General features: G+C 46.7%; 1 protein-coding gene and 1 long non-coding RNA gene across 5 annotated transcripts in view; one reads left to right on the forward strand and one right to left on the reverse strand.

The window, feature by feature from the left end:
* The window catches only part of LOC116069785 (multidrug resistance-associated protein 9), a 72,419-nt gene that overhangs the window by 41,825 nt on the left and 5,603 nt on the right, over nucleotides 1-24,991 (reverse strand). For all 4 annotated transcript variants that reach the window (XR_004110139.1, XM_031340699.1, XM_031340700.1 and 1 more), the window contains exons 2-10: nucleotides 22,539-22,707; nucleotides 18,605-18,760; nucleotides 15,342-15,489; nucleotides 14,822-15,058; nucleotides 12,995-13,168; nucleotides 12,412-12,559; nucleotides 9,159-9,307; nucleotides 6,674-6,781; nucleotides 4,487-4,765 (exon numbers count right to left, since the gene is read on the reverse strand). Coding sequence is in view for 3 of the 4 variants with exons in the window: in XM_031340699.1 (XP_031196559.1) it covers nucleotides 4,487-4,765; nucleotides 6,674-6,781; nucleotides 9,159-9,307; nucleotides 12,412-12,559; nucleotides 12,995-13,168; nucleotides 14,822-15,058; nucleotides 15,342-15,489; nucleotides 18,605-18,760; nucleotides 22,539-22,657 (1,518 nt within the window). In the remaining variant the exon portion in view is untranslated. The remainder of the gene's footprint in view (nucleotides 1-4,486; nucleotides 4,766-6,673; nucleotides 6,782-9,158; nucleotides 9,308-12,411; nucleotides 12,560-12,994; nucleotides 13,169-14,821; nucleotides 15,059-15,341; nucleotides 15,490-18,604; nucleotides 18,761-22,538; nucleotides 22,708-24,991) is intronic.
* LOC116069786 lies at nucleotides 1,468-7,782 on the forward strand. Its single transcript, XR_004110140.1, has 3 exons — nucleotides 1,468-1,704; nucleotides 4,221-4,308; nucleotides 7,432-7,782. It is a non-coding gene; the product is annotated as an uncharacterized LOC116069786 (long non-coding RNA).

Consider the following 24,991-nt stretch of genomic DNA (forward strand, 5'->3'; position numbering starts at 1 on the left):
GGGGTGGGGTGGGCTCTATGGTGACCAGACCAGGAAGGACACGAGGCAATTACTTTTGTGTCTCCACGGTGGCAGCTGCAGCTTCAGGCCCCAAGCCTAGTGCGCACAGCTTGGAAGGATGCAGAGATGTGCATCTTAATTAAGCACCCTCCCTCCTGCAGCCAGCAGACTACCCAGAGGGCTTTTGGAAACCTGGAACTCCTGCTCACACATCAACGTAAAACAGCCTTGTGCCAGTTTAGGAGACAAAGGCCCTGGGCACAAGGGTTGTCCTGTGCCCAGAGACCAGGAAGTAACTCTAACGGCAGGTAAAAGAGAATATGACCCAGGTGGGGGTGGGGGTGGGGGACATGGGGCATCCTTCAAATAGAGAGAGCCGGGTGATTTCAGAAGTCTATTTTTTTATATAAAAATCTTTCATCATAACAACTCAATCCAGAACACCAAGTCATTTCGCTGTCTCTACTGAATGACTTTATAGCTGAACCCGTCAACTCAGCCATCAAGTTGTCACTGAGCACTTGTGATGCACTCAGGCATTGTTCTGAGCATGGCAGTCACCTCACCCTGACTCCAGGGTCACGGAGGAGGCACGTCCGATCCCAGTGCAATGCTAGCCACTCAGAGGATGAACCCAACAGGTGGACCCCAAGTTGGTCCCCCACAGAGCTCATGTATTATTAGCTGGAGATGGACAGAAGGTGAGCAACTGAAATACACAATTTGTTAACTATGTATTATGGAAGGAGTAATGAGTAGGCGGGAATGGAGGTGCAGGGAAAATGTACTCAGAAGGTGGGTGCATCTGCTTGTGCTGGCCCAGGAAGGGCAGCTTATTAGGGAGGTGCAGGGAGCACTGGGAGTAAAGATGATGATCCAGGTGAAGAATGGCATCATAAAGATAAAGCACATCCTGTTAAATCAGCCCACACAGAAGGCAAATGAAGCTCCGGGCTTCTGGGAAGCTCAAGCAACTTCTGAAAAAGTGAGCTCAGATCTGTATACTACCTTAATGTCCCTTTACTACCCGAGAGCTACTGTCAAAGTCCTAGTACTCTGGGGTTGAAGGTGGATGACCACACTTAAAGGTCCCGGGCCCATGGGCCCATGGACAGCACTCGTCACAAGTGGCGTTGAATAACAGCTGAAAGAGGAGCTGGAGAGATAGCTTAGTAGTTAAGAGCAGTGATTGCTCTTCCAGAGATTATGAGTTCAATTCCCAGCAACCACTTGGTGGCTCACAACCATCTGTAATGAGATTAGATGCCCTCTTCTGGTAAGTCTGAAGAGAGAAACAGTGGATTCAAATACATAAAATGAACAAATAGTTCTTTTAAAAAAAGAGAGAGAGAGATCTATAAGGCAGAAGTCACACAGGTCTCTGGGTAACCAATAGTTTGTCTGCTTCTGTGTTTGAACACATACACTGCATATGGAACATTCTAGAACATTTGCAAGTATCCCTGATGCAACCCTGTAGAACAAAGATGCATTCAGTATGGGTCAACTATGGCTCCTTCCCAGCTGGAGACCTAGATTAGGTCACCTCCTGCCATACCTAGCATGAGGGTTGCTGTCTGTCAGCAGTAACTCCTTTGACTCATCATTATGGAATGCCATACATCATGCTAGGCACTGGAAACAAACCATGATCAGGACCGACGGAGTCACTGCTCTATGGAACTCACAGTGTCGATGCTACAAGTATGTGGAGCTGACCCTTTAAATCACAATAACACTTCAAAATGATAAGCCTAGCTACAGATGCTCAGTGTGGGCCAGCTTCATAGAGGCTCCTTGTAAGCCTCCCTTGAGTCCTGGCCATTCCTTTGGGCCTTTGGGCCAGGTGAGAGCCTCTTAGGCCCCTTCTTTTCTGAATGAATCCCAGGAGGCCTTCATCTTCTGGGCAGCTCATTGTTTATTTGCTCGTTCATCAAACATAATTAAGAACCTAGCTCCAGGCATAGGCTCTGGGCTGAGGGCATAATTCTGAGTAACATTTCCCCCATCTCATCCTGGAGGACAGCGTCTAATGGAATTGTGGAGCTAAATTTGGAGAAACTTGGATGGCCTGAATTTAGAACTTTTAAGGGCGACTTGTAAGCCAGCCATGATTGTTAACAGGAAAAGAGGGCAGTTGAAGCTTACCATGAACTAAGTGGTTTTTTATATGCAGTTCTCACAACCACTTTGTGAAGTGGACACTATTATAAAAATCTGGGCAGCAGGCAGAGAGAAAGACTCTTCAGGAGCTAAGGCAGTGTGCCCAAAGTAAAGTAGCTGGTGAGTGGCTTGGGTCTGGAAGGGAACTATTTCACAAAATGCTGCCTGTGCCTTTGTCACACAAATCCAGGCATCACCATATACTGTAGACAGGATAGAGCAAAGCAAGTGGAGGGCTAAAACATAGTTTCCTTACATACCAATTTCCTGAGTCTGTCTGAAGAAATTAGGGTGCAGGCCCAGAGGTGTGTGTGTGGGGGGGTGCAGACTAACAAGAAAGCAGTAGAATTACAACTGAGGTCAGCGGCACTTGGCTCCCCAAACGTTAGATACCACTGTGGCAGATGGTTTCGTTAGCTGCCAGAGGGGCCAGGCTTAGCCTATGGAGCTTTGATCACTTTGGCTATTGAGCCTCTCTTCCGGCAGTGTTAGCACGGGGAAAGCGGGCAGCAAGAAGGGAGAGGACATGACCAGGCAGAAGACTGCCGCTGAGCCTGCAGCAGCAATATCAATAGCATCTTAGGCGTACCCACCAGGTCTCCAGTACAACAAGGTGCAAACAGGAGGAGCAAGAAGAGGCCACAGGCTAAAGTCACAGCATTATCTAATGGTTCTGCAACCCTCCCTCTGAGGGAAGGACCATGGTGCCTGGCTGGCTTGTGAGCACACACACACACACACACACACACACACACACACATTTTGCTACACTGGTTTTAAAAATCACAGTGTGTTGTGCAAAAGCAATATTTTGTGGTGAGTAGGGTATAGGCAGAGAGGAAAGTGAGCAGAGCACAGATGAGAATCTGAGGCATGAAGATGATGAGTTCCTGGATAGCCTGGGCTTCGTGGTGAGACAGAGGCGGATGCCATAAGTGTGCAGTCTTTCTCCACCTGCTGGCTATGTGACTGAGCCCTTGTTATTTAGCTACCTTGTGCCTCAGTTTCCGTAATCATACAATGGGGTAGTAGGTGGTATAGCCAAAAAAAGTTAAGTATGTGATGGGTAAAGTATTGTCTCTCTTAACATTCCAATGTGAAATTAGAAACAAGTCTCAAAAAAAACACCATTAAGTCTAGTCAGTTTGAGTAACATGAACTGGAGTATCCACTTAAAACTATAGCTGGTAAGGGCTCAGTGGTAGGGGCCTACACAATGCACAAAATACTTTGGATTCTACCTCCAGCATCTTTGGAAAACAAAATACTACCTAGAACAGTAGGTGTAGTGACCCACATCTATAATCCAGCACAGGCAGGCTGAGGCAGGAGGATGACTAGTTCAAGACCAGGCTAAGTTACACAGTAATACTCCTTCTCAAGAACAAAATGAGACAAAACTACAGTGGTTCTAGAGGCGTGGAAAGTCAGTCCCAAATGGGAACCATCTGCTTTAAGCTTGAGGACGATGCTGGCATGCTCATGCACATTGTTAGAAAGTTGGACAGAGAAGACAGAAGAGCTGATTGGAGACATCCCAGCATCACCTCCAGCTCAAACCTCACTTTATGGGGCTTGAGAAAGCCACAGCTACATAGAACAAGGAGGCAGAGTGTAAGCCTTCATGACGCACACCTACTGTTGTAATTTGGGTGCAGAATTCCCCTCCAAGGGGCGTTAGTCCCTATGATAGTACTATTACCACGCAGTGTTGACTTTTAGGAAGCAGGTACCCTGTAGGTGTGTCTAGGTCATTTCAGCCATGCCTTCAAAGGGTCTATGGACCCTCCATCTTTTTATTCTGTTTCCTGGCACATGATGTAAGTGATTTGTTCACTACCCACCCCAAGCAAGCCATGATGGACTGCTTTTGCTGGGGGCCCACAGCCTGATCTTGAACTGTATCCAAAACTCAATCAAAATAATCTCTCCTCTCCTTCTTCCTCTCCCTCCCTCCCTCCCTCTTCCTTTCTCCCCTTCACACGCACACCCTTGTGTAAGCCAGAATAGAGTTTTCCCTCAATCACTTTTCACCTCATTTTTTTTTTGACATGTAGTCTCTCGTCGAACGCCGTCTGTCTATACTGACCAGCAAGTCTCAAGGATCCCCAGGCAGGATCTGCCTGCCCAGTGCTGGGATTACAGGTATGTATGGCTGTACCTGGATTTTTATGTAGGAGCTGGGGCTCTAAACTCAAGTCCTCAGGTTTACATGGCAAGCACTTCATCAATGAGCCATCTCCCCAGACTCCCAGACCTTCGTCCTTCATAGATTGACTCAGATATTTCACTATTGTAATCCAAAGATGACTCATACACTCACCTTTCTCACCACAAAGCTGATGTTGTGCAGCACTGACTTGGGGCTGCCACTTTGCCTCTCTGGGCTAGCAACTCCCTGATCTGATCGACTTTGCTCACTGTATAGCTCTGGCCTCTGTTTCTTGAAAATGTGCTTTTTCTGATCTTGTGCTTTTGGCGGGTCACTTTTCCTGTTGATTTCTTGTTCCCATGTCAGGGTGGCATTTTCTAAAAGCAAGATAGTATCTGGGTCTTCTGGTTGGGTGATGTAGGATGGGGGACTTTTAGCTATGAGAATTTTCTAAGATTAAAGAGACAACAGTAAATGGGCAGATGTCATCCATTTGCAAGAATCCTCCCAAAATATCTTCTAATGACCCCCAAATTAGAATCTTAACATTTCTACCTAAGACAATCAGGACTGACCAGAAGTTATTCCCCCAGGAGAGCTGCAGCAGAAATAGTCCATGGATTGGAACTATCCAGGACAGGTATCTTTTACCCCTGAGGCCTATGTGGGTCATCCACATTGGAGAATGCTGATCCAGCTATGTTTCATCCTCATCTGCAAGACAGTGAGCCTCTGCCCATGGCGGGTGGCCTTCACTGCATGACAGATACATATAAAACTGAGGTCCATTTGTTCAGTCTCTTTATCCTCTACCCCACTCAGCTCAACAAAACATTTGCAAGTTCCTAAATGGTACTTGTCAGACCTCAGGGGTTCATCATAGAAATGCATACATAAACAAGTGTAGCTCCTGACTTTGAAAAGATTGACTGTGAGAAGGGGAGATGCACAGATCAGTACAGCGAAGTATGACAAGGACACAACATTGTAGTGGCCAGAGAAAGGACATACAATTCCCCTTCCTTGAAGTCTATGTGTTTGGTACCTGAGCTGAGGGAGAGGAGAGAGCAGGAAAATGAGAGTGGAGACCACAACATGACAGACAGGGAAGCAGGCAGAGCATGGTCTAGTGGTTTGTCACGGCATGAAATAAGCCATCTGGGATTACTGAATCACAGAGCTCAAAGTAGAAATGGGATGGGAAACAAGGGTGGAGAAACTGAGGGGCCAGGGATAAGGGCACGGGTGGAGTCCTGGAGGAGACAGGGGTTCACAGGTGCTGATCAGGTGGCCACTGGTGGGCAGGCCAATAATTTAACAGCTCTTTGAGAACTGAGTGTAGTAAGGTTTGGAGGACAACAGTTTTGGAAAAGGAAGGCTGGTGTAGAAATCATGCTGAGTGATGGAGACCTCAGTGAAGGTGATGGAGCAGTGTGGAGGTTGCAGATTCAAGAAATAGCACCCTTCTCTGAATCCAAAACACCTGTACTTGTTTTCTAGTACAGGGATATACAGAGTGAATGAGGGGCTGCTGATCCTTGTGCCTCTAAGAGGCAACGGTGTACCTTCCAGTCCTGGCTTACAGGAGTGCCTCTCCATATTGAGAGGACAGTGACGGGAGTCTTCATAGGCTCTACTCAGAAACAAGGAAACAGGGCAGGAACCCAGGGTGCTTGAGAAGATTCCAAATTTCACAGATAACCGAGCCGACATTCTGTGGTCAGGAATGCCCTTCTCCTTTTCCTGCCTGGACTTCAAACCCATCAAATGCCATGCTTGCAACTCATATGCACATAGCTTATTAGGGCCCCTGGCTCTGTACCAGAGTGAGAGTTCCTAAGGATAACTCTCTCTCCCTCTCCTCTCCTCTCCTCTCCTCTCCTCTCCTCTCCTCTCCTCTCCTCTCCTCTCCTCTCCTCTCCTCTCTTCTCCTCTCTCCTCCTCTCCTCATTTCTTACAAGCCTCTGATTGTCTTTGGTGGACAGCATGGCTAAATGACAACCCTGAGGTGGTTCATGTCCCTACACTCATCACAGGACACACCAGGGACTGAGTCAGTACAGGGCCAGCTGCGCTGCTGGAGAAAATGTGAATCACACCTTAGGTGGGCTGTGGGGGGGGGTTAGGAGCACCCCCTATGTCAATAAAGACTCTGTCATGGTTCTCCTCCACAGGGTCTCCTGCAAAACCATGACCGCTCATTCTCTCCATTGCACACTAACTCTCCCATCTTCATGTCCACACAGCCGCAGATGTGACCCAGCCCCCAGGAGATCTGAGCACCACCCTCATTCCCAAGCATCACCCACCCACCCCAAAAATGAGATCTCTTCCCTACTCACCCAGCATTACTTATACCTTCATTCTCCTTAGAGAGACACTGGCTTCGGCCACTGCTTTGACCGAGAAAGGCAAGATTGCAATTGAAAACTTCATTACATTAAACATGGCAATCACACTAAATGCCTGAAGGAGGAAACAGAGGATTGAGGGTTTAGGACTACAAGTTGCTTTAGCTCCAAGCTGCTCTATCCATGAGGGTTGGGATGGGGGAAGTATTAAGTATGTTATGCTTACTGACATAAGAAACAGTGGCACAGTTGGGATTCACAGAGGAATACTTTTTCATTTCATGGCTCAGAAACCATGGGTTGGCAAACTGGGAGCAGTAGCTTTTGAATCTATTTTGTTTTGGGAATTTTCACACACACAAAGTTGGGAAGCATATACCTGAGACTATCTCCCCAGCTTCATATATACAGCTTCATATATATCCATCCATACTGTCCTTATTCAAATCAAGACTGCTCATTCAAAGCCCTGTCAGGATTTGCCTAACTCACTTTCATCTAGGCCAGTCAGAGGCATCTGATCTCTGGGGCCACAGCATCTTTCGCCAGAGCACACAACTCCAAAGTTTCTCCACTGAGCCTTATCCAGTATCCCTGGATATTGGAGCTCCTCAGTGAAGACAAACTTTCTTCTTTTGGCTGGTACCCTGGGGGGCATCCCTTCATCTCTCAAACACCATCATCTCACACTTCTGACTTCATCTAGCAGCCTCTTTCTACCCCACTTAAGAAATTAATAACACAGCTTCCTCCGGCAAATCCCAGGTGACATAGTCTGTTGCTGAACAGGCCGAACAGGCCCTGTGGACACGTTCCAGGTTTGAACCAATTCTACACTGCTAAGAGGATAGCAACAAATGCTTCCATCACATCTGCTCCTGACTCTCCAAATCCAGAAGTACTACCTTGGCACAAACAACAAGAACAAAAACAAGAGCAAAAGAAACTAGATCTCGACAGACAGTACACAGACTACCTGGCAGACCTGGAAGCCAATCTCAGGATGACATGTCCCTAGCAGAGAAAAGGAACCAAAAGGAATCAAAAGAAATCTCCTGAACCAGGAGATTTATTTTGGATCTTGAATTCTTCTAAACTATCATGTCAGAAAAATCAGCATCATTTGGTTTTTCCTTTCTTTGATGTAATAGAACTAGAGGGTATGTGCGTGTGTGCGTGTGTGCATGTGTGCGTGCATGAGTGCGTGGGGAACCGTCAAAAGCAGTCACAATCACTGAGCAGTGTTCTGCTCAGGCAGGACACCACTGCCATGGTCACTCATTCTGGTCTTGGGCTCATGACCAAGTCCAAAGCCTGACAGTGAGAGTAAAAGGGGCCCAGAGAGCCTAGAATGACATCGCCCTCTCAGATACAAAAATAGCATGGATGATGATGGGATTAGCAGAGGATGGCCAAGCCGACGCTCCAGCTTCTCCTCATGACTCCCCACCCCACCCTGACATCCTTGCTTGGGGGTGCTATACTTGCTTGTTTGTGCCCTCGCCCTACCCCAGCCCCACACACATCCTCCTCCCTTGCTTTTCTTTTGCTGACTCCCCTCCAGCTACTTGTCCTGAAGACACTTGGTTTACTACCTTAGCTGTGTTTTCCCTCAATTAAATCCAAGAGCCGCTTCCCCTCTAGCCCAACGTTCTTTTTTACCTTTGAATGTTCTGTTCCTTGTCAAAAGCCCTCATGTTTTACAGTCATCCCACTTCCCCTCAGAGGCTCCAGCCCACACCCATGTGACCTGGGTGAAAGCAGGTAATGTAGAGCATCTAAGGGCTCCCAAGCCCCCACCCTCACCCACCCCCCATGATTCCCAGGGCTTTATGCAAAACTACTCACTCTCACCCACCTCTTCCCAGCTACACTGACAGGAACCACTACCAGGCTGCTTATTGACAAGGAAAGCAGAAGCCAGGAATGGCCAAAGTAGGAGAGTCAAGAATTAAACAGGATAGACCCAGCTCTCAAGCTTGGAAGAACCCTGACTCTGACCCCATCCTGATCCCTTTGATTTCTCTCTACCAGAGAACAATGTAGAGTTGCCCTGTTTGTAGCACACGCCACAGGAGGAGCCAAGCAGCCAAGTGCTCTCTAGGTCTCCTGTCCACCCCACTCCCACCACCAATTCACCAAGTGTGCTCCCCTTTTAACAGCCACCTCTTCCCTGCATGGACAGAGTAAGAATAGTGGTCAGATTCTCCCGGGGTCAGCCCAAGCGCTCCTATGCAAACTGGATCAGAGTCTGGGTTATGACTCAGTGGGACAACGCTTACCTAGAATGGGCAAGGCCCAGGGCTCAACCCCCAGCACTGAACAACTACATTTAAGTCTAATTAATTAATCCAAGTATCCAGGCATCATTTGGTATACTACAACTAGGGGTTCTGACACCAGGCACAAGAGAGATGGGAAGGGACTGACTTCTCACCAGGGGCTTGCCAAGGATAGGGTGCAAACATGGCCTGGTTAGAGGGAACTCTTACCACAGGGGCAGTGAGCTTGCGTTTCAGGAAAATGTGGCAGGTGAAAGTAGACACGATGGCTATGGTGGACACAATGGGAGCCAGGGCTGAGTTCCCACTTTGGACGTATCCAGCCTTTTCCAGTAATTTTTTTTCTCTCTTTCTTATGTCTGCAAAAGAGAAGGCAATCAGGGAGTGATTTTATTTTGCAGACCAAAACATAGCCTCCAGGGTGGAGAAAAGGCTCAGCAGGTAAAATGTTTGTCACACAACTGTAAGAATCAGAATTTGGGCCCCCAGAACCCACATGAAAACTGGGAAGGGACACTGACTAAAATCCCGGCACTCAGAAGGCAGAGCAGGGGATCTCTGGGGCTAGCTGATTAGCTGGACTAGCCAGAATCAACAAGTTCCAGGTCCAGGGAAAGACCCAGCCTCAGTGGACTTGGTGAAGAGTGATCAATGAAGGTGCCACCAAATGTCACCTTCAGGACTCTACATGCCTGCACCCATACACATATAAGCATGTAACCGTACTGCACACTGCACATACACACTTGCTCCAAGAGAAAGAAAAATATTTTGGCTTGAATGAGAGTGGCCTCCACAGGCTCATGTGTTTGAATGCTTTGTCTTTAGTTAGTGGAAGTGTTTGAGAAGGATTAGGAGTTATGGCCTGTTGGAGTGGATGTGGTCTTACTGGAGAAGTGTGTCATTGGGAGTTGGCTTTGAGTTTTCCAAAGCCCATGCCAGGCCCAGTCAAGCCCATCTCCTTCCAGCTGCCTACAGATCAGGATGGAAACTTTCAGCTACTGCTGCAGCACCATACTTGCCTGCCTAGCACCATACTCTCTGCCATGCCAACCATGGAAAAATCCTTTGAAACTCTAAGAAGCAAGTTCCCAATTAAATACTTCTCCTAAGAGTTTCCTTGGTCATGATGTTTGTTCATGGCAATAAAATAGTAATACGGGTGAAAATATATGAATTATTTCTGCCTGATTCTTCTCCAAATAAAGGTGAAATGAAACATATTGGAACCCCAGGACATGAACCTAGCAGCACCAGGATCTCAGTGATGGTTCCCAAGGTCCCTCCCAGCCCTGATACTCCATAGATTGAGGCATAAATCAGATGCTACAGGGGTCAGACAAGAACACTACATGCTAGGAATGAGCACAACAAGACCGGAGTAAGGGTGTGGAAGTTAACAGAATGGAAAGGCCCATCTGGGCCCAGAAAACCTCATGTGACTGGACCTTCAACTGCCCAGACTCTGTGGTTGCACTGCTATGTGCTAGGAAAGAACATGTGTAAGCATCTTGGGGCCACTGGCATGTGTGGCAGCCTGGAGACATTCAAAGCGTGGCCTCTGTCAGGTGTCCCAGGAACAGACACAAAACTTGAAAAGAATGCCTCCTCTTCACAAGTCTGCAAGGTGCTGCTCCCTGATGCTTATAGTAACTCTAGCCTCCTGTGCAAAAGCACCTTCACACGGGTACTGTGGCAGTACAGCATTCTTACCTCACTAGATCCCACATTCTTCTAATTACCATGACAAGGAGAAGACAGTCCAGTGCCCTCTGAACAGACTAGGACCTGCTCGGCAGGGGACGTCATTTTCCTTTTAAGCATTGGATCCAGGGCTCTACTGTCTACCAGGGATGGTTCCCCTTAAGCCCTCACCCCCCAAGCTTCCCCCAGGCCTTCTGAGGTACTCTCCCGATTTATCTTACAGAACGGTCAATCATATGTTCAGTTATTTTGGGAAGTTAGTTTGGTATCTACTATACTACAGGTGCTGTGCCAGCAAGTAGGGTCCCAGCCCTCTCCCCCTGAGGAAGATAGGCAATAAGAAAAAACAGAAATAAATGCCTGCAATCCCACCAGCTTGGGAGGTGGAGGCAAAGGGATCTTGACTTGGAAGCCAGCATGGGCTTCACAGCTGGCTCCAGGCTAACTGAAAACACTGTTGCAAGAGAAAAATAGTAACAAAGATAATAAAAACTGAGTAAGATGATTTCAAATTGTGTCAGTGATCAGAAAGAAATAACCAGAGCTAAGGGATAAGGGAACACTGGTAGGCTGTGACCGGGTTTGGAACATTGGTCCAGGTGACCTATGGAAGTCAAGAATATCGAGACCCAAGATCAACACAATGTCAAAATGAATGTCTAATAGAGAGCCGGGCAGTGGGAGGGGCCTGAAGCAAGAAAGAGCATGGGGTATTGCTCTGGAAACAAATGAAGGTCCTCATGACTGGAGTAAAGGGAGCAAAGGTTATTGGGAAACGAAGTCACCAGAGGCCAGAGCTACTGAGCCAAATGAAGGAATGTGGTCCTCACTACAAAGGTCTAAATTTGAGTGGTCTAAGTGATAAGAGAGACCACTGAGGAATTTCTAGCAAGGGAGAGGCATCGGCTGCTTCTACTTCTGTATAGTCTCTGAGAGGAGACTGGCTTGGACAGGGTGGCAGTGGAATAGAGAGAAGCAGGTGGGTTCTGGATATGTCTGAAGCCAGCAAACATAGGGCTATTTCCAAGCTTAGCCCTGCCATACTCCCTAGCCTTTACGGTGGAAATCCTCTCCTGGACATCTGTGTAGCTCCCCTGGTCTGCAAAATAGCATGTGTGTGAGTGTGTGTGCATGTGAGTGGGTGTATGTGTTAGTGTGTGAGGATGTATATGAGTGTGTTATGTGAGTGTGTATGTGAGTGTATGTATGTATATGTGTATGCATGTGTGTAAGTGTGTACATGTGAGTGTGTGTATGTATTTATGTGAGTGTGTATGTGACTGTGTGTATGTATGTGTGTATGTGTGAGTGTGTATGTAAATGTGTGTATGTGAGTGTGTGTGAATGTATGTGTATATGAGTGTGTGTGAGTGAGTGAGTGTGTGTGTGTGTGTGTGTGTGTGTGTATGACTGTAAACATCTTCAAAGTCAAGGAAACAACCTGACACAGTTTCTTTACTGCTCCAATATGTTTGTGGATTATTTTTGTAAGGGTGACTAGCCAGCACCAGGCTCCCTGTGCCCCAGAAAAGGCAAAACCATATGCCACTCACCCTTGGGTTCATTAGAACAGATGCCTGGGCCTATTACAAGATTGCTACAATCTTTGGAAAAATTCTTTGACCTACAGAGCACCTTAGGAGGCCCCCTCAGCACCCCACCCCCGCCACAATACCTGGCCCCCACAGAACTTGAAAAGCCTCTTAAAGGAGCACGCTCCACCCATTTAAGTGCTTTGCAAAGCAGCTGCTCATCTTACCGTGAATGGTGTTCATAAAAGATTTCTCCCATGCGTACATTTTAATCAGCTTGATGCAGGTCAGAAACTCATTCATTGTCTGAACCCGCTTGTCTGTCACTGAAATTGCTGATCTTCGGAAAGCCGAATTGAGTTTGGCCATAAACATCTGAAATCGAGGTACAAGCAAACTGCGTTCAGGGAGAACTGCTGAATTGCATTTGGCCTAAATATCCAAGGATTGGAACACAAGCACCAAACAAAGTTCTAAGGGGACTTGGCTGAGATCCTCAGTCCTCCCTCTGCATTATGGCAGCCGACTTGGCCTGGAGGAAACCTCTGGGAATCTGTCAGGTGACACAGTGATATACCAAGATGTAGGATAGGGAAGTAGGAACTTTGGCAGACTGCATAAGCATCCCTCCTCCCCGAGGGCACTCAAATTCGAGTTCTTAGAGAATGACACTGGGCCAACTGAAGATAGAACACCTGTGTTCATAGAGAGGAGTACGGGCTTTGAGTGTATGCCCTCTGTACAACTCAGCAAAGGCATGTATGCTGGTTGCCAATGTCAAGTGTTTCGCGTTGCACATCCCAGACTTACCTGAATCGGAATGAATATGAGATACACACATATCCCGACAAGAGCTGTGGGCCCCAAAATGAAAAAGGCATACACCGCACAAACAACCATTAGGATCGGGATGGTGGCTGGCAAGGGACAAAACAAGGCAGCCTCAAACAAGGAATAACTATCACTTGATAGTACATTGAGAACCTAGAAAGAAAGCACATAGGTTCAGGCTTAGAACCCTTCTTGAAGTTCTCTGATTGACAGGAGGCAGGACATATCAAGGGATCCGTGTGATGAGTTGTGTGGGGAGCATGCTGAAATGCTGTTTATGTCTTTATTAGCACAGTTCTGCTTTATGCAAGACTGCAACATTCCCAACTCAAAGACCACTCTTCTAATGGGCACGGTGATACAGGTGTGTGATCCCAGCACCTGGGAGGTTGCAGTAGGAGGAGTGTGAGTTTTAGGCCAGCTTAGGCTGCACAGTTGAGACTGTCTTCAAATCACCCAAGAAGGAAATGGAGAGAGATGGACGGGGGAGGAGGAGGAGGAAGAGGAGGAGGAGCAGGAGGGAGAGGAAGAGGAGAGCTCTCTTTCCCCTTTGTGCAAAGACTGTGGCCATGTGTCTCTGGGATTGAAAGTAACATGTAAGACAAAGTATGGAACAAGATCTGGGGAGAATGTTTAAGGAGAGCAGAGCCCAACCCTAGGGAGACACATCATTTGTCTTTCTCTCCTTCCCTCTACCGACTTTCTGCAAAGGGTTAGAGAGGTTGGATCTCTTACAATCGTCCTGAATCGTTAGGAGAGATGTGTAGTAGAGAGGAAATGTTGAAGGACGGGAAGGCTCTCACAGCCACCCTCCCCCAAGCCCTGAATTGCCATCTTCCGAACTCCTTTTATATCAAGTGAGATAAATTCTTCTTCTTTGCTATTTTTTTTTTTTAAGAAAACAGAGTTTTGTGTATCCCAGGCTGACCTCAGATTTGTGAGTGTAGCCAAGGATGACCTTGAATTTCATCCTCCTGCCTCTATACCCTAAGTACTGGAGTATGCAGGCAGGAACCATCACATCTGGTTCGTGTGGTGCTGGGGACAGATCCCCAGACTCCGTACATGTTAGGTGAGCACTCTGCTAACTGAGCTCTGTCCCCAGCTCTTGTTTCCTTCTATGCAGGGTCTACTCATAGTTGGCATAAGTTGATTTGAACACAGTTGAAGGAGCCGCTGGGAAAGCGAAGCAAGTCTTTTTCACTAAATACCATGGGGGTTTGAGGAGGTTATTTTAAATAAGTGGCAAGGATTTCTTTCATTACTAAAGATTAGAGGCTTAAAACAAATGTCAATTCTGAAGTACAATGCACATGGTTGCATTTTATTAGAATCTTACACAACTGGAATTTTTTTCCAAAAGGGAACAAGTTCTCACTACATAGCCTAGGCTAGCCTCAGTTTTTCCGTTGTTTCTCACTCTGCACCCTGAGTACTGGGATTACAGGCACACATTACTACTACTACCGAGTAGCTTGCCCATCAGTTTTACCACATACTTAAGAGTGTGCTCAGTACCTATAGTGTGCTCTATACAATTTTATTGCCTCAGCAGTAATCAAATGGGTTGAATGATACCATGCTCTAGCCCTGTGCCAGCTTTTCAAATTCTGCAACTCAGATGTGAGCCCTCCTGTCTGACTTCCTCTTGTGTTGTCTTGAGTCTCCATTACCTCACTCAACAGGGGATTTGTTCACATGTGAGTAGCGAAAAGGAGGCGGGTACTCCATCCAGTAGGCACAGCCCACACACTCACAGAAACAGGGCCACCTTTTCAAGTGGAAGCTCCTTCTGGTCCTGCTTACCTCGCCTGCAGAGATGTGAGTTAATGTCTTGAAGGACAGCAGGTTTTCAAAAATTAGCGTGGAGAGGGCCACCTTCAGTCGAATCGCTGTGCGGTAATTTATGGCCCAGGCAAGGGCCCAAAAGAGGACTTTGGTGAACTCTGTGGCAAAGAGGGCCAGACACAAGCAGATGCTAATCCCGATGTGTCCGGAGGAGATGCTGGTAATGTGCTGGAGGATTTGGTGAATTAGAACTGTCTGTAAAACAGTGCAGTGGAGAGAAGGGAGGGCCGCTGGGTGGAGCTCCACCCAGGAGGCCCCGGATGACAGCAAGCTGACTTTAAAGGCAGATATTCTATTTAATTTCAGCGGTGTTGGTTGCTCTTGACAAGAACTGGCTTTATGGAAATTCACCCTCAAGGAACACAGAGATAAAGACAATGAACTAAAAAGCCACTGACTCGTAGAGAAAAGTGACTAATGACATAGTTTGCCCAGCTGGGGACCTGGGAGACTATTCGGAAGAGCCAACCCCACTCACCGGCCCCAAAGCAGCCATGACGATGCACAGGATGTTGGCTACAACATCCATCAGAACACGAGTCCTCTGGAATTTCCAGACCACGCGGCCCAGAGAGGCCTGCTCAGGCCCTACCCTTTCTATTTCTTCATCCCAAAGGATTTGGAATCTGCAATGAAAGAAAAGCAGAGGGGGGAAATGGACAGACAGTCCGTATCACCTATCAGCTGGAACTGCTCTGGTGGGCAAACTCTTACAAAGGTGCATGGCACAGCCCCCGACCCAGTGATGGCTTTGAGGAAAACAGCATTTCTCTGTCTTCTGCCTTGGGGCATGTGAAGAGTGGTAGGGTGGAGTGGGAGGCGATGTCCAGCCAGAGCTGTTGATAATATCGGCACTGCGTACCTCCCAAGCCCTGCCTACTCAGCTTCCGGCTACAATGCCCATAATCATAAGAAGATTGGGAGCAAACCCGAGTTAAAAGTCCTCCTTTGGAGAAAAAAATTGCCTGTTCTTTTAAAGCAAGGTATGATGGGACGTGCCTATATTTTAAGCCCTTTGGAGGTTGAGGCAGGAGGATTTCAAGTTTTAAGCCAGAGGAGGCTTTATAGCAAGACTTTTGTCTCAAGAAAACAACAAAAGGCTGTCTGTTCCAAAGATGGGAAAGGAGGCCAGCGTAACACGTCTGTGGCACATGAAGCAAAGGATGCCGGGAGACAAGGCTGAGCAGATTCTCATGGGACTTCAAGGGCCTTAGGAAGGCCCTTAAGTGGTGCCATGTTCTAAGTGCATGCAAGGAAAACAACTGCAGATCTTTAAGTTGGCTTGATGACATGATTTGCGTACCTGAAAGATTACTTGGTGGCTGTGAGCATGATTGGCTGTGTGTAGTCAAGGCAAAAGCAAAGGATCAGACAGGGTGTGAAGGGCATCAGGCCGTAGGCACAGTGCTGGCAAGTTGAGGAGACTCAAGGACAGGTGGCCAGGAGGTGACAACGGGACTTGTTAATGGATTAGATGTGAAAGGGAACGAGAATGAGGTCCAACTCTAGAGCCCAGTTACCCAGTCTTAGCAACTGTGAGAATGGGGTTAACAAGAGACTTAGAAAGAGGAAAAGTATATCATGAGGTTTGGGCTGGGGGTCAGGAATGTAACTGTAAGCTCTTGCCTACTATCTGTAGTGAAGGCTTCAACACACAAGCAAAGAAAAACAAAAATCCTACATTCATATAAACCCAGATGAGACACCCTGCCCTCTAGCTATTGAAACCTGTAAAGCATCCAAGTGCTGTTGATGCTGGACCTGTGGAATTCAGATCCCAGAAGAGAGGCCTGGGGCTGAACGAGGCATGCCATTGAACAGCCAGCATTGATTTGGTACTTAATTTCCTGGCCTGAATGAAATCAGATGGGAACGAAGGGCAGCATGAGAGAGAAGATAATCCAAATTGGTGTTGGGAAGGAAACAATTTGTTTTTTAATCCAAATGACAGGGCTGGAGAGATGGTTCAGTGTTTAAGAGCACCGACTGCTCTTCCAGAGGTCCTGAACTCAATTCCCAGCAACCACATGGTGGCTCACAACCATCTGTAATGGGATCTAATGCCCTCTTCTGGAGTGTCTGAAGACAGCTACAGTGTACTCATGTACATATAATAAATAATCTTTAAAAAAAAAAAAAAACACTAGCCAAAAAGCTAAAAGAAAAATCTAGCACCCCACAGACCCTGATCTAACCCCTCAAAGCTCCCTGGACACCTTCTTAAGACTGTAGGTAAGTTAGCAATAGCTGGAACTTCATCCAAGCTGGGGTAAGGGGTAGGGCAATTCTGCCCCCCAGAATTAACTGCAAGATCACAACTTGTACTCAGCCTCTTCAGTCTATATGCCAGCATGTGTCATACTTTGAACCATGGGGTCAAAGTTAGGGCAACCTCCCGGAAAAAGAAAGGTGGCAGCTTTGGAGACCTTCCCTTGGCCAAGATATTAGAGGTCCTTAGAGCCATCTCAGTGTGACTGTTAGAAGGAGCAAAGCTTGGGGCTGGTGAGAGGCTTGCAGTTAAGAGCACGGGTCGCTCTTGCAGAGGACTCGGGTGCAGTGCAATTCTCAGCAGCCATGTGGCAGCTCGCAACCATTTGTACCTCCACTTCCAGGGGACCTGACACCCTCTTCTGACCTCCTCCAGCAGCAAGAGCGTGCATGATGTTCATACGTACACAGGCAAATTGCTCATGCACATTAAAAGCAATGAACGAATGAGACAGATGTCTTTGTGCAGATGTGAGCAAGTCTATACATTTTCAACTGGAAAGAGCAAGGTGCCAACCACATTGTTCAATTTTTAAAAATATTTATCTATCTATTTATTTGATGTATATGGGTGTTCTGTTTGCATGTATAGCTACACAGCAGAAGAGGTACTCAGACCTCATATGGCTTTAGACAGTTGTGAGCTGCCATGTGGGTGTTGGAAATTGAACCCTGGACCTCTGGAAGAGCAGCCACTGCTCTTAACCACTGAGCCATCGCTCCAGCCCCATGTTCCATGTTTTAACTTCATCATAGAAAGCATAGCCTGGACTTGAGGAGGCAGAGGCAGATTAATCTCTCTGAGTTCCTAGGCCAGCCTGGTCTACACAGTGAGTCCTAGGCCAGCCAGGACTATACAGCAAGAGACTGTCTCACAAAAAGAAAAAGGAAAAAAGAAAAGAAGAAAGAAAAGTAGGCTTCTTTCTACACACAATGACACAAGGTTGCAGGGATTAGGAAAGATCAGGCAGGATCACCAACATGTTAATGGTGTTGGCCTCTGGTAGAAGAACAGAAGCATAGTGGGGAATGGCTCTACTGCTTAAACATTACTAAACTACACCAATTAGTTGGCAGCAATAGTACACTTTTACAAGTTAAAATTGGCAAATATGGGCAGTTTGCAATACAGACATACAATGGTGATATTTAAAAAAAATAGAAACAACTACTAAAGCTTCATGCAGCAACCCAGAGGGGACCAAACAGCACAGAGCAAAGCAAGTCCCCAGCTACCTACCACCATGGCACTCTACCAACATGGCACTCTACCACCATGGCACTCCTACACCACCCCAGCCTTACATCATAGTCCTCCATGTCAGCACATCCCCCAGAAACGGGGCCAAGAAATGCTCTCAATCAACAGCCACTGAGAAAGAAGGTGTCAGCTTCCACAGGGGTAGCAGTAGCAGGTGAAGAGACTCCCGGGACCCCTTGCTCACAATGCCATTCCCTTAGTGACCCTGGTACCTCTTGGCATTGATGTCAGATGAGTCATAAGGAGATAGTGGGGGCAGGGTGTCCACAGTCAGCGTGTGCTTGTAACTTCGAATCATCACAGGTGTGAGCCAGGAAAATGTGGCGAAGGACAGCAGCCCGGCATCATCCACGGGATTGGGTGCCAATCTAGAGCAAATTACACTATCAGGTTCCCGGATGTTGGTCTCCCTGCCTTCATACCCTAGCTCTAATTTGTAATCACAGCTACATATGGAACTTGGGACTTGCATTCATTAACCCTTTGGGTAATTCTCAATCTAGCTTACCCCAGCTCAGGAGAGAGCAGGTGGTGAATGTCCAGGAAATAAACAGGTCAGTCGTTAAACACAAGCCAATATTCAAAATTGAGTAACACACTGTATAACTGAATAACTGTATTATCCTAAATCAAAGGTAATCATACACAAAATTTAGCACTTCCTAATTATTGTACTATTTTTTATTACAATCCTTAATATTTTTATTGGACTATATTTCAAAAAACACAAAATGTTGCATGGGTTTGCTATGCCATCCTACATGGGGTCCACACTGACTGTCCCAATTTTTAGCAAACTCACTGTTGAAGTGAGCATTACACCACTGTCCCTGTCCTCTCAGAGTTCCTCCCATTCATTTGCCATCTTTGTGGAGGAAACACCCAGGCATGGGGAGCTCCTCTACTTCTCTCCTTCTTCACATTTAGCCACCATGTTGATAGCAAGGATGTGGTACTTACACCGTAAAAATGGAAAAATGTATGGAGTGAATATGGTCAAACTGGAGAGTGTGAGTGTGTGTGTGTGTGTGAGAGAGAGAGAGGGTCTGTGTGTGTGTGAGAGAGTGAGTCTGTGTGTGAGAGTGTGTGTGTATGAGAGAGAGGCTGTGTGTGTGAGAGAGAGGGAGGGTCTCTGTGTACGTGAGTGTGTGTGTGAGAGAGTCAGTGTGTGGGAGTGTGTGTATGAGAGAGAGAGGGTCTGTGTGTGAGAGAGAGAGTCTGTGAGTGTATGTGAGACAGTGTGTGTGAGAGAGAGAGAGAGTCTGTGTGTAAGTGTGTGCGAGAGAGAGAGCATCTGTGTGTATGAGTGTGGGTGTGTGAGAGAGAGGGTCTGTGTGTGAGAGTGTGGGTGTGTGAGAGAGAGGGTCTGTGTGTGTGTGAGAGAGAGATGGTCTGTGTGTGTGTGAGAGTGTGTGTGAGAGAGAGTCTGTGTGTGTAAGAGTGTGTGTGAGAGAGAGAGCGTCTGTGTGTATGAGCGTGGGTGTGTGAGAGAGCGTCTGTGTGAGTGTGTGTGTGAGAAAGAGAGGATCTGTGTGTGTGCGAGTGTGTGTGTGAGAGAGAGGGTCTGTGTGTGTGAGTGTGGGTGTGAGAGAGATGGTCTCTATGTGAGAATGTGTGTGTGTGTGAGAGAGAGAGGATCTTGTGTGTGAGAGTGTGTGTGTGAGAGAGTCTGTGTGTGTGTGCGCGAGAGAGAGAGCGTCTGTGTGTATGAGTGTGGGTGTGTAAGAGAGAGGGTCTGTGTGTGTGTGTGAGAGAGAGAGAGGATCTCTGTGTGTGAGAGTGTTGTGTGAGAGAGAGTCTGTGTGTGTAAGAGTGTGTGCGAGAGAGAGGGTCTGTGTGTGTGAGAGTGTGTGTGTGAGAGACAGGGTCTGTGTGTGTGAGTGTGTGTGTGAGAGAGAGGGTCTGTGTGTGTGTGTGTGAGAGAGAGAGGGTCTGTGTGTGAGAGTGTGTGTGTGTGTGTTAGAGAGAAAGAGAGAGGATCTGTGTGTGTGACAGTGTGTGTGAGAGAGGGGGTCTGTGTGTGACAGTGTGTGTGAGAGAGAGTTAGTTTGTGTGTATGTGTGAGTGTGTGTGTTCGAGTATATGTGAGCTTGAATGTGTGTGAGTTTGTGTGAGTTTGAATGTGTGTGAGTGTGGGTGTGGGTGTGTGTTGTGAGAGTGTGTATGTGTGAATGTATACATGTGTGAGTGTATGTGTTGTGAGAGTGTGTATATGTGTGAATGTGTATATGTGTGTGTATAAAAGAGTGTGTAAGAGAGAGAGTGTCTGTGTGTGGGGGATGTGTGGGAGTGTGTATATGAGTATGTGTGTTTGAGTGTGTATGAGTTGGAATGTGTGTGTGAGTTTGAATGTGTGTGAGTGTGGGTGTGTTTTGTGAGAGTGTATATGTGTGAATGTGTACATGTGTGAGTATGTTTGAGTGTATGTGTTGTGAGAGTGTGTGTATGTGTGAATGTGTATATGTGTGTGTAAAAGAGTGTGTGAGAGAGAGTGTCTGTGGGGGGGATTGTGGGAGTGTGTATATGAGTATGTGTGTTTGAGTGTGTATGAGTTGGAATGTGTGTGTGTGAGTTTGAATGTGTGTGAGTGTGGGTGTGTGTTGTGAGAGTGTGTATGTGTGAATGTGTATATGTGTGTGTGTGAGTGTATGTGTTGTGAGAGTGTGTGTATGTGAGTGTGTGTATGTGAGTGTGTGTATGTGAGTGTGGATATATGTGAGCATATGTGTGTGAATGTGATGTGAGAGTGTGTGTATGTAAGTGTGTGTATGTGTGAGTGTGTGTGCATGAAAGAGAAAGAAAGAGACAGAGGCAGAGAGAGACAGAGGCAGACAAACAGGGACTGAGAAACTGTTGAAAATTTTTTAAAAATTGCAACGTACTGTAAGTCCAAGTGACGCCACTTGGTCTTCCTTCTCTTACTCAGCAAAGGCAGTATTTTCTGGTGTTGTGGCTAATGATATATAAAATAATAAACATACTGAACAGTTGAGCATGTGTGCTTGGAAGTCACAGAACCCTCAGAAACACACACATCTTGCACAGCAAATGCCCGAGTAAATTGGTCAAGACCATATAAGCTACTCAAATCATGGAGGCCCACATTGGTTTATTTTACTGGTTATCCATAAAATTGTAAATTGGAAAAGAAAAATGGTCATTGCTTTCTTTCAGCTGACAAATGGTAAGGCACCATCCTGGAGTTTAAATTGACCCTCTCTCCAGGCACCTTGGGTATGGTCTTGCAGCTCATGCCAGCAAAAGGTGGAGTCGGCATCCCTCACCCTGAATCTGGGATGCCCTACAGCTCCCTCTGGTGGAGAGGGTGCAGTGACATTGTGCTAACATGAGTGTGAGTCTCAAGGTGGCCTGCCTGCCTCCACCCATTCTCTTGGAAGCCTTTTGGGGGCTGGGTGATCACACAGCCTGGTTGTTGTCCTCGTCCTGGTCAACCCTCAGAAGCACATGCACCTGGCACAGCACATGCCTGAGCAAACTGGTCAAGACCATATGAGCTACCCAAACCATCCCAGCCCAGGTTGCTATTTTACTGGTTACCTGTAAAATTGTAAGCTGGGGGCGGGGGGGCTCGTGGGGAGTGGAAGATCATTGCTTTCTTTCGGCTGATAAATGGTGAGGCAGTTTGTTAATAAATGCTGACTGCCAAACTGCAGGCAAGTGTTTTAACCTCTCTCCAGATGCCTCTCCATCAGCTATAGATGGTACCAGAACTTTTAGAGTGGTTGTGAAGAGTAAAAAAGCTGGACATGATAACACACACCTGTAATCCTAGCAGTTGAGTTGCTGAGGTAGCAAGATCTCTCATTCCAGGACACTCTGGCCTACAAAGCAAGACTCTTCCATCTCATAGATAGATAGATAGATAGATAGATAGATAGATAGATAGATAGATAGATAGATAGATAGATAGATCATAAATGCTGTGAGCAGTCCAAGAACAAAAAAGTCTCTGGGAACATGAGCTGGTATCTCACCGACCACAGAAAGAAGCAAGAAGTTAGTGATCCATAAATGAGTAGACAGAGGGATAAAACGGCAGACATATGGAGCAGTACTCTGCAAGCAGAGGCTAGGGACCATCTACAGGGCCCTGCCCTGCACACCTCAGTTCTCCTCCTGGCTCACCTTGCACTGGGTCGCACTGGGATCATGGTTTTCAGGCTGGGATCATATCTCTCGGCAAAGGATCTCCGACGGCCTCTGCGATCCAGGTCTGAGATAAGGTACGGACCTTCACCTACCATCTTAATGGTGTTCTGGAGCCCTGGACTCTTGGTTTCAGGACACTTTCACTCTGCAATCAAAGATGAGGACGGCCTCCTGAGAGATGATGATATTGGGGATAGACCCGGGAACCATTGTTTCTGTCGGGCCTCTTTGCTTGCTTTGAGCCCTTGGACCTGGTTTTACCCATCAGTCTCAATTTCTAAGAAAAACTCTGGCCAGATACCACCAAAACCCCTTAACCTATATTTTGAGATACCTCCACCCACCCCAGTTGAGTAATCACATCTCATTCCTCTCTTGTTCCAATGTAGAGTTGTCTGGGATCCTTAAATCCTTCTGGGAGACTTCAACCCATGGGCAAGGCTGGTTCTCAACCCAGCAAGACAGCCTCAGGAAAAATGGGTTCACTTTCTGGGTGTGAGTGAGTTCTGTTATACATATACCTTTATTTGTCTAGCTCCTTCCAAGAGCTTATGCATCCATGTCCCCTCCACCTGGATACCCAGGGGTGCACAAAGAACAGGGGTCCACAAGGACACCCCACAGGACCAGCCACATCACGTCAAGTTCATGTTCCCATCAATTCTGTGGCCAATGCCCCCAGCAAAAATCCATAACCCAGATGGAGAGAACATGGTCTGTGTCTGCCTGCCCTACAGATCAACTGCCCCATTTGTGGAGAGTCCAGTAGCAGGAGCTTCATATCCTCAGGTCCAGGCCTTTTCTGAGCCCTAGCTCTGTACTAGCCCTGAGGAATGCCACAGCATTCCTCTCTCCAGATCCGAGAAATAAATGCCCCTTTATTGCTAAGCTATGTTGAACTGGCTTCTGTCCATCTTAAACAATGTCTGTACCCATATTGTTACTTAAACACGGGGCTCACATTTCTATGATTTCTCTCTGGAAGTTCTCATGATTAAAAAGCAATTCTCATCAAAGGTGTTAGTAACTGGTAAATGACTGATAAACCATAGGATAGTCCAAGCTGGAAGTGTCCCTCTGATGGACTCTTTTACAAATCCCTCACTATCATGAAGAGAAACCTGAGCCCAGGAAAAGACCCAGACAACCTCCTGCCTCTGAGAATGGGCTGCACAGTCCCATCCATGGCAATCCAGACTTGGAGGAACTGAAGCTGGCTCTTCCCAAGCTTCCAGTAACCTTGGAAAAATTTCTTATTTGTCCTATATCACAAGGGGCATGCCTCTGGAACAATATGCTCTCTCTCTCTCTCTCTCTCTCTCTCTTTCTCTCTCTCTCTCTCTCTCGCTCTCGCTCTCTGTTTTTCTCTTTCAAAAAATCTGAAGACAAAAAAACCTCCTCTATTGAAACAGGAAAAATCTTTCCAAGTAGAAACTGAAATATGAAGTTTATGAAGTCACATGGGAGAGGCTCATGCTTCATGTGCAGTAGATCTGCTCAAAATCTCTTCATTCAGTCCATGAATATTAATGACCAGAATACCACAGACACAGCTCTAGAATCCTAATTCAATCAGGAGACAGAAATTTCCAGAATTGCTAAACCTTTTGCTAATACGGGCCCTGACCCATCCACATGCACAGTCTCGCACTCCAACCAGGTTAAATGTATTGACGTCTCCTTACTGCTGCCGGGCCTTTGTACACACACTGAAGCAATCTGATCCCTCCTTCCCTTGACCAATTCCTGCTCAGACTTGGGTTCAAATCCTAACTCTCCTTCGCTGAGGACTTTTCCTTTTTAGCCAAACAGACTGTGGGCTTCATGTCTGTCTCCTTAGCAGCCATGCTTTAACACCTAGCCCCTCCCTGGACATACTGCCTATGCAGTACATGTGTGTCAGTTGGGATTGATAGTGGCAAGTATCTGAGAAGTTTAAAATGGAGGGAGGGAAGAAGGAGGGAGGGAGGGGGGAAGGGAGGAAGACACTAAACATTTAATAAATAGACTATCACACAAATACCTAAAAAGCAGGCAATGAGGAATGGAGAATCTAAAAAACAAAAACAAACAAAACGTAAGAGGAAAAATAGAAGATAAAAAGCAAGCCAATAGATTTGAACCAAATCATATCACAAATTATATTGGCTATGCATGAACTAAGCTTTTCAATTTTTAAAAACAGAGATTATCAGACAGGAAACACGTTTTCATGACATGCTGGCTATGAGAGACAAGCATTAAATATGAAGGTATAGCTAGTCCTGGTGGTGAGTGCCCATAATCTCAGCTCTTTAGAAGGCTGGGGTAGAAGGATCATAGATTCAAGTCCTCCCTAACTTAGCACAACCCTATCTCAAAGTAAAATAACACCAGCACCAGCAAAGGAGACACAGCTCAGAGTTAGAGCTCCTGCCTAGCATGCCCTA

The sequence above is a fragment of the Mastomys coucha genome, unplaced genomic scaffold (genome assembly GCF_008632895.1).
Source record: "Mastomys coucha isolate ucsf_1 unplaced genomic scaffold, UCSF_Mcou_1 pScaffold22, whole genome shotgun sequence".
Taxonomy (NCBI): Eukaryota; Metazoa; Chordata; class Mammalia; order Rodentia; family Muridae; genus Mastomys; species Mastomys coucha.